Source organism: Pristiophorus japonicus, chromosome 22, assembly GCF_044704955.1.
Source record: "Pristiophorus japonicus isolate sPriJap1 chromosome 22, sPriJap1.hap1, whole genome shotgun sequence".
Classification (NCBI taxonomy): domain Eukaryota; kingdom Metazoa; phylum Chordata; class Chondrichthyes; family Pristiophoridae; genus Pristiophorus; species Pristiophorus japonicus.
Window position 1 is genome coordinate 14,511,405 of NC_091998.1, and position 10,264 is coordinate 14,521,668.

The 10,264-nt window shown below is 41.6% G+C and overlaps 1 protein-coding gene across 1 annotated transcript; it reads left to right on the plus strand.

The window, feature by feature from the left end:
* Positions 1–601: 601 nt before the first annotated feature.
* On the plus strand, positions 602–4,116 carry lrit2 (leucine-rich repeat, immunoglobulin-like and transmembrane domains 2). The gene is made up of 3 exons (XM_070865364.1): positions 602–708; positions 805–1,586; positions 3,311–4,116. The coding sequence occupies exons 1-3, from the start codon at positions 602–604 to the stop codon at positions 4,114–4,116; spliced, it is 1,695 nt and encodes a 564-aa protein (XP_070721465.1).
* Positions 4,117–10,264: the final 6,148 nt, after the last annotated feature.

Consider the following 10,264-nt stretch of genomic DNA (forward strand, 5'->3'; position numbering starts at 1 on the left):
GAACTGGCATCAACAACTCTCTGCGACAGGGAATTCCACAGGTTAACAACTCTCTGAGTGAAGAAGTTTCTCCTCATCTTAGTCCTAAATGGCATGCCCCTTATCCTAAGACTGTGTCCCCTGGTTCTGGACTTCTCCAACATTGGGAACATCAATAAGGAGTGTAAGTCTTTAAAAGTAATAACCTGCAACTCTTCAAATGAAGACATATGTGCGAGAAAGAGAGGCAAATATGTGAGGCTTTAAAGTTGAATTAAAAAGGTATATGCTTGCTATATTTATTTTAGTGTCAAAGTTTTCTGTTGTATTGAATTTCGTTTATAAATTGCATCTCTTGTTACTAATACCGAGATTCCCTAATCAATTTTAATATATACTATTATATTCATTAAAATATACACCGCGTTGGATCGAATTGGGGGTTGGGTGCCTTGAGCTGTTTTCTTTGTAGAATGAGAGTTGGACCTGACGGGCTCACCTTGCCGACGGCCAAATCCGACGCTGCTTCAGATAAGATTAATGATAATGTGCTTGGATATAATCCCATATTGGGGACGCGTCTGGTGCGGAGACAGGCGCCCTTGTCTACAATTAAGGAATCATGGCCATGCTCTGGAACATTTTCTGTTTTCTCCTCCTCTGCTGTGCTAAGCAAACAGTTGCATCCTGTGTGACAAAGTGTTCGTGCAGGAATGAGAGCTTTGGCAGGTCAGAGTCGGGGTTGTGCTGCTATTCCGTGAAATTTGTAGATATTAATATATGTTAAAATAAGGATCGTTTGCAAATGTATGTTTTGTTTTGCAGGAGTTTGATTTGCATGACTTCCGTCTTGCGAAGAATTCCAGACAATATTCCAGCAGATGTCAAGAAAATCCGAATAGAAAACTCGCATCTGGCTGAATTGCCTCGTGGTGCATTTTCCATTGCCGGTGCCTTGGAATACCTGTGGCTGAATTTTAATAACATTACCCTCATGCATGCCAAGAGCCTGCAAGATCTGGATCATCTATCCGAGTTGCGACTGCAAGGGAACAAGTTGCGTTCAGTACCATGGACAGCATTCCAGGACAGTCCTGCCTTGAAAATTTTGGATTTGAAGCACAACAGACTGGACATTCTCCCAGAACATGCACTGAGGTATCTCACCAATCTGACCTACTTGGATCTATCCTTCAACCAGCTGGCAGTGATTTCCGGAGACGTGTTCTTAAACTGGCCGGTCTACCAGAGAACACGGCAGCATGAGGGCCGAGAGGAAAGTATCTCCAACGCGGTCCTGGCTCTCCACGACAACCCATGGCTTTGTGACTGCCGCCTCAAAGGTTTTGTGCACTTCGTCAAATCCATCAGCCCCCTGATCATTCTGATGAATTCTTACCTATCGTGTTCAGGCCCAGATTCTAGAGCAGGGATATTTTTCTACGAATTGGAACTAAAAGGTTGTTTTCAACCGCTAGCCACGTCTGAGAACACCAACATTAGTGTAGCGCTTGGAGAGAAGGTACATTTATCCTGCGAGTCGAAAGGAAATCCAACCCCTGCAGTGTGGTGGACAAATGGGGTGAAGGTCATCCGGAAAGTTAATGGTATGGTAATTAGGCTATCTGAAAGTTAGACTTTTTTAACGTTTATAATAGCAATTGTTTGTAAAAGAAAGACTTGCATTTATATAGCGTCTTTCACGGCCACCGGATGTCCCAAAGCGCTTTACAGCCAATTAAGTACTTTTGGAGTGTGGTCACTTGGAATTTGGGAAGCGCGGCAACCAATTTGCACACAGCAAGCTCCCACAGACAGCAATGTGATAATGACCAGTAGGGATGTTGAATGAGGAATAAATATGATCGAGGACACCAGGGATAACTCCACTGCTCTTTTTAAAAATAGGATTGTTTTATGTCCACCTGAGGGCTTTGGTTTAATGCCTCATCTGAAAGAGGGCACCTCCGACAGTGCAGCACTCCCTCAGCACTGCACGAGGAGTGGGACTTGAACTCACAACCTTGGGACTCAGAGGTGAGGGTGGGACCAACTGAGTTACAGTTGACACAGCTGCACTCTGGAAAATGAAAGCCATAAAGTCTACCAACATTTTTGAGCTGGCATTTGAGTCTAACAGAAGTTTAATTTACAGACCATATATTGATACATCACGTGATTTATAAATGAATTACTTTGTGGTTATTTGCATATATAATACAAAATCTTGCATATAGTCTCCTTCCTGTAAATGTAATGTTTACGGTCTGCAACACTTTCCCTTTCCCATTTTGTTGGTAAAACAACAAACCCTCCAACACACCAGGAGCAAAGCCCTAAGATCTGTTCCTGTATCTGTGTATATTTGACATATGACATCAATGCAAACTGTCATTTCTTGGTCAGTTGTGGACTCATTGATAACAATTAATTGCTATAAGAACATAAGAACATAAGAAATAGGAGCAGGACTAGGTCATTCGGCCCCTCGAGCCTGCTCCGCCATTCAATAAGATCATGGCTGATCTGATCTTAGCCTCAACTCCACTTCCCTGCCCACTCCCCATAACCCTTGACTCCCTTATCTTTCAAAAATCTGACTATGCTTGTTGAGTAATTCCAGTATTATGGTATCATGCGACTACCAGGATGGTAGAAGGCAAACTAGATGGACCTTGGTCTTTTTTTCATTCAGCAAGTCAGACTGTGCAGTTTCCTATTCAGTAATTATGCTGCTGTGATGTCAGACGCCACTGTCGTGCAGGAACAATGCTTTTCTGAGACTAAGCTATCTCTCAATGCAATGGATTGAAGCTCAATCATTTCTGGCCCATGCCACTCATAAGCTTGAAATAGTTCACTGCAAAGCAGGTAAAATGTTCACTTTTGTAGAACTGCCCTTGACAGTACACCCACGCATAGAAAAACATTTAAAATTCATAAAATAATCCTTGGAGGAAAATGGTAACGGTGTCATGTAATGCTCAACTCTGAGCTAGTGAATAAAAGATGTGTTTGAGTTACCCTGAGCAAAAGGACATCCTGGTTGGAAATTAAGTGAACAGCTGGTTTTCTTTTAAGAAAGCAATCTTGTTGTTACTTAGCTGAACGTTTTTTGGGGGCGGGAAGGGGTGGGGGGGAGGGGAAGGTTGACCATACGGAGAAATTTAAGACAAATTGAGCTGAAATCTTTACCATTGTCATTTGATTCAATGTTATTCCTTTGCGCTTATAGTGATATTATATACTTTATATCAAGCTAATGTGAATATTTTAGCATTATTAATGATGGAAATTATGTAAATAAAACAAATCTTTATATTCATTGCAGTGTCTGTCACAAATATTGACGAGGAAACGGTGAAATCGGAGCTGGTGATTCCATCAGCGCGCAGTACAGATGGAGGAAGTTACGTTTGCGTGACCACTAACTATCTGGGAAACTCATCTGTGCGGATCCTGGTGAACATTTTAACCCCAGAAACTTTACCCACCCCATCATCCGTGTCCCCCTCATCCTCGGAAGAGGAGAATGTATATATAGATGTCAGGATTGCTAAGCAAACGGTGTATGGCATAACCCTGGAGTGGTTCGCCGCCACGCAGAACCCTGCGGAGACCTGGTACACCCTGCACTTTGGCAAATTTGAAGACGCTGAACAGGAAATGGTTTACATCGGACCAGGAGTGAACACTTATGCGGTGAGTGATCTGTTCCCGGCGACCAAGTACAAGGTATGCGTGACGCTGAGGAACCAGTCTCCGAAGAGATCCCAGTGCATTGTGTTCGTTACAGGCAGCGATATCAGTGAGATGGAGCAGAGAGAGAAGCTGATACACATTATTGTCATTGTGTGCGCCATGGTTCTGGCAATCCCAGCCGGCATGTACGTTTGCACGATAGATACCCGTTTCAATTGCTTTGACAAATGCGGCAAGTTTTGCCGAAGGCAGAGACGAGGGGAGAAAACGCTGAAGACGGGAGCGCGGAATGTCACGTTTGACAGCCTGCAGACCGGTAGCGATGTTGAGCTCTGCAACAGAGACTGCAAGGGGGACAGGAAGAAACCTAAAAAGCCAGATGACAAAGCCCACAAGGCCAAAACCGAGCACAAGAATACCGATGAATTGTATTAGGCAAAACCATTATTAGCTTGTTTTAGTCAAAACGTATTTATCCACCAGAGGATATTTTATAATCAGGGCTGGATGCCCTGAACATGTCTGTTGACAGTGTGGCACAGCCATTGTGGTCTGTGCTAAAACATGGCTATCTTGTTATTGTCGTTTATAGACACTCTTGAGCCAATAACAAGCAGAGTTGATCTCCTGTGGTACAGGACATGAAGTGGTGTTCGAGGGTGGGATATAATTTGACCAGGGTATGCAGACGTACTTCAGTCTTCACTTTAAAGTTTTGTATATAACATTTTGATTTAATATTTATCAATAGAAACACTCGCAACAAGTTGGGAAGCCGAGAAGTAGAGTTAATTGGAGGTTGAGTTTCTCGCCAGTACTGGCTGAAGAACTGGAAGACACTGGTGGGAGGATGTCATTGCAAAGTGATAGGTTGACAAAGGCAGTTTCAATGGCAAGTGTGGACTGAGAAATTCATAATGGGATGAATGCCGGTGTAAGATTTGTGATATTTATAGATATATTTATTATTTGTCATTGGTTTCCTATCAAAGGAAACCTTCTCACTGTGACTGGATCCTCTTAGTGTTTCAATACAAAGCCATCTCGTCAAATGCAGGTAAAAGACATTTTCATACAAAGCAGACATTTTTACTTTTCCTATTCCATGTAAAACATTCAGGAAAATGAGGATGTGTTGAATGTTGTACAGATGTTCAGGAGTGTTCTGTAAAATAATTATCAACAAGAGGTTGGCTTTAGCTTAAGCTTGTAAACTGACAAAAATACTAATAAAGATAGCCAGCACTTGAAAAAACATTACCCATTACATCCGGACTAGAAGTGTTTGCATCAGAAACTGATAACCCAATTTTTGGTTAGGTTAAACTAATCCTCGGATTAAAATCAATCTTTGGTATAGATCCAGTCATAGGAAGAGATGTGCCATGCCAACAAAGGCATAATACTGCAGAGAAACAAACTGAAGAATCAGAACCTAAGAACATAAGAATTAGGAGCAGGAGTATGCGATAGGGCCCTTTGAACCTGCTCCACCATTCATGGCTGATCTTTGATCTCAACTCCACTTTCTCACCCGATCTCCATATCCCTTGATTCCATAGACTCCAAAAATCGATCTATCTCAGCCTTGAATATACTCAATGACTCGACATCCACAGCCATCTGGGGCTGAGAATTCCAAAGATTCACAACCCTCAGAAGAAATTCCTCCTCATCTCAGTCTTAAATGGCCCATATCCTGAGACTATACCCCCTAGTTCTAGACTTTCCAGCCAGGGGAAACATCCTCTCAGGATCTACCCTGTAAATTCCCCTCAGAATCTTATAAGACCACCTCTCATTCTTCTAAACTCCAGTGAGTATAGGCCCAATCTACTCAACCTACTCATAAAACAACCTTCTCATCCCAGGAATCAATCTCTGAGGCAAGTATGTCCTTCCTCAAATTAGGAGACCAAAACTGTGTACAGTACTCCAGGTGTGGCCTCACCAAAGACCTGTACAATCGCATATATTCTATTGGAGATAGAAACATAGAAACATAGAAAATAGGTGCATGAGTAGGCCATTCGGCCCTTCTAGCCTGCACCGCCATTCAATGAGTTCATGGCTGAACATTCAACTTCAGTACCCCATTCCTGCTTTCTCGCCATACCCCTTGATCCCCCCAGCAGTAAGGACCTCATCTAACTCCTTTTTGAATATATTTAGTGAATTGGCCTCAACAACTTTCTGTGGTAGAGAATTCCACAGGTTCACCACTCTCTGGGTGAAGAAGTTCCTCCGCATCTCGGTCCTAAATGGCTTACCCCTTATCCTTAGACTGTGACCCCTGGTTCTGGACTTCCCCAACATTGGGAACATTCTTCCTGCATCTAACCTGTCTAACCCCGTCAGAATTTTATATGTTTCTATGAGGTCCCCTCTCATTCTTCTGAACTCCAGTGAATACAAGCCCAGTTGATCCAGTCTTTCTTGATAGGTCAGTCCCTCCATCCCGGGAATCAGTCTGGTGAACCTTCGCTGCACTCCCTCAATAGCAAGAATGTCCTTCCTCAGGTTAGGAGACCAAAACTGTACACAATACTCCATGTGTGGCCTCACCAATGCCCTGTACAACTGTAGCAACACCTCCCTGCCCCTGTACTCAAATCCCCTTGCTATGAAGGCCAACATGCCATTTGCTTTCTTAACCGCCTGCTGCACCTGCATGCCAACCTTCAATGACTGATGTACCATGACACCCAGGTCTCTTTGCACCTCCCCTTTTCCTAATCTGTCACCATTCAGATAATAGTCTGTCTCTCTGTTTTTACCACCAAAGTGGATAACCTCACATTTATCCACATTATACTTCATCTGCCATGCATTTGCCCACTCACCTAACCTATCCAAGTCGCACTGCAGCCTCACAGCATCCTCCTCGCAGCTCACACTGCCACCCAACTTAGTGTCATCCGCAAATTTGGAGATACTACATTTAATCCCCTCATCTAAATCATTAATGTACAGTGTAAACAGCTGGGGCCCCAGCACAGAACCTTGCGGTACCCCACTAGTCACTGCCTGCCATTCTGAAAAGTACCCATTTACTCCTACTCTTTGCTTCCTGTCTGACAACCAGTTCTCAATCCATGTCAGTACACTACCCCCAATCCCATGTGCTCTAACTTTGCACATCAATCTCTTGTGTGGGACCTTGTCGAACGCCTTCTGAAAGTCCAAATATACCACATCAACTGGTTCTCTGATGGAGCGTGGCATCTACTAATAAATCCAGCACAGCAAAGAGCAGCAAGTGCATGACATGAATCACTGGTCACCCAAAAGCCAAAATATAGAAGACGGTCAAGATGGGTGAATCACTGTTTGGTTTGGTAAGAAAGTAAAAATGATGAGATTGGTCAATTCATATTCATCACGGTTCAAAATGAGAAAGCAGTCAAGATAAATTAATCTTAGGTCAAAACGCAAGACAATTGCAAGTGCCGCCCTTTCGAGAAGCTGGTTAAGATGGGTTCAATCTGTTTGCTTTGTCAGCATTGGGGTAATCAAGATGCATGAATTTGTGTTTACCATCGTTCAAAAAGGCAAAAGTATAAAATACTAATCAGTGTTAAGGTGGGGTTATAAAGATGTGATGGAGCTGGAAAATTTTTTATTTACTTTAAGTCAAATTGGAAAAAACTGTGAAGGATATATATATAAATAAACCAACAATTTATGTACATATAACTGGGTTATGCATGGGATCATTGGTTGATAATAATGGGAGGAAACTATGAACTACAGACTGTTAAATTAGCTACAGCAGCTTGAAAGAGATTGTTATTGCACAAATCATTTTATTAATAGTTTCTATGAAAACAGCTTAGAGCACAATATAAATGAAGAACATAATATCAGTAGATTTATTGTGGAAACAATATAAAGAGATAATGAAAAGAAAGAATATGTTTAATAATTTTCTGTGGCCATTCAGAAAATTGTTTTAAATATGCAGCTTGAAATGGATCCAATATATCTATACTTAATCTACTTCTACAGTCCTAAATACTCTCAAACTTTAAAACAAATCTACAAAATACACAATGAGACTCAGTAATTCACCTACCTGGCTGTTAAAACTTTTAAATCAGCCCTTAAATTTTGTATCTCTAAACATTCAGGAAGCATTGGAATAATTTTACGGCATGGTATTTATATATGACTCTTTATTTGCTGAGAAAATAATGTTTCCCACATTAGAACAGTTACTACACATCAAAAGTACTTCATTGGCTGTAAAGCGCTTTGAGACGTCCGGTGGTCGTAAAAGATGCTATATAAATGCAAGTCTTTCTTTTTCATTTGCTGAGAAAATGGCTATTTTCTTTGTGGCTGTTTATTCAGTTTTGGTAGTGTAATCAACTCAATGAAATTACATGGAATTTTACACCACAAAACAGGCTATTCGGCCCAACTGGTCCGTGACAGTATTTATGCTCCACATGAGCTTCCTCCCACCTCTTTTCATAGAAACATAGGAAATAGGTGCAGGAGTAGGCCATTCGGCCCTTCGAGCCTGCACCACCATTCAATATGATCATACAACTTCAGTACCACATTCCTGCTTTCTCTCCATACCCTTTGATTCCTTTAGCCATAAGGGCCACATCTAACTCCCTTTTGAACATATCTAATGAACTGGCCTCAACAACTTACTGTGGTAGAGAATTCCACAGGTTCACAATTCTCTGAGTGAAGAAGTTTCGCCTCATCTCGGTCCTAAATGGCTTACCCCTTACCCTTAGACTGTGACCCTTAGTTCTGGACTGCTCCAACATCGGGAACATTCTTTCTGCATCTAACCTGTCCAGTCCCATCAGAATTTTATATGTTTCTATGAGATCCCCTCTCATTCTTCTAAAGTCCAGTGAATATAAGCCTAGTCGATCCAGTCCCATCTCATCCTATCATCATAGTACAGAATCATATGTGACAAATGAGAATTATTTTCGACCCACCATTGCTGACTTCTGGGTCTAATTAAGATGGGGTGAGGGAGTGGAGAGAGAGAGAAAAGATAAGAAAAAATGCTGAAACACAATATGGATTATCCATTGTAAATAACCAGACTCACAGCAGAAGGTCTAATTGCCCATCTGACACTACCTCGCCAGCTGAGGATAACCAGAAAACTAGCAATAGCCAGGTGTTGCTCTATTGATAACTGGATCATCAGTTCACTACCAGCGGTACCAGTCTTTACAAGAAAAAAATTGCTACCATTCAGACATTCTTGGCTTCTAAAATTGTAGTCATAAGTACATAAGAACATAAGAAATAGGAGCAGGAGTCTGCCATCTGGCCCCCTTGAGCCTGCTCCGCCATTCAATAAGATCATGGCTGATCTGATCTTGGCTTCAACGCCACTTTCCTGCCCACTCTCCATAACTCTTGACTCCCTTATCTTCCAAAAATCTGTGTATCTCCTCCTTAAATTTATTCAATGACCCAGTGTCCACAGCTCTCTGGGGCAGAGAATTCCAAACATTCACAACACTCTGAGAGAAGAAATTCCTCCTCATTTCCATTTTAAATGGGTGACCCCTTATTGTGAAACTATGCCTCCTAGTTCTAGATTCCCCCATGAGGGGAAACATCCTATTTGCATCTGTCATTTTGCTGGCCATTATAAAATTACACAGAACACTCATATAAAAGAATATAATTTTAATGAATAATCATTTGAATGAATAATATGAAATTAATAAAGTATCTAAAGATGGAAGAAAGCTCTCCCAATTGGCTCATTGAGATTATCGAGTGAGTATTTAACCGAACACTGCAGGAAGGTCTTACAGCGAATCTTGCGTTGAGGCCACTGATCCCATATCAGCTGTTTTCAGCCCTCTTGTGTCGGGGGAGAATTGGCCACAGTTCCTCCTCCCGATCACAACTCACAAACTTCTGATGTAAGTGGTTTGCGTCTGGGCTTAAAATTCCATGGTCGGACTTGGTTGTGATGCCTGCGACAGTGGAATAGCCGAGCAACGCTCTCGGTCGAGGTGTTACATGTAATGGCTGCATACAATGGGTTAGGTACAATATGGACTGTGGAACCATACCTCCAGCAAGGAGTCAGCTCCCTCAGGCGAGAAGGGAGGGGAATAACTGGCAAGCAACCAAAAAAAATGATACCTAGATATACAAATAAATACTTCAAATATAAGAAGAAGAAGTCAAAGACTGAATAAATTTAAATCGCTGATGGCACCTTGTAATATTAATCTGAGAAAAGTGACTCAAATAAAAAGAATTTCAAGGAGAGTATGTTGATAAAACTTTGTTGTATTTAAAGATATGTGATTTTACCTGGACAGATGAGAATGCTCTTTCAGAAAAATTTGGTGCAAAATTGATGATTAAAATATGAACATTTTTTAGATTTTTATGAAAGTATGTACACAGACTAAAATCAATCTGCATCAACTGGAAGGTGATGGTTTTATATAAGAGCAGCACACTGAAATAAAAGGATACAGAAGCTGCTTACGTAGTCTCATCTCACTGATCCAACATCAACTAAACTGTAGGCTAAACCCGGATTAAAGTTCTGCATAGTGCGTGTCAGGCATTT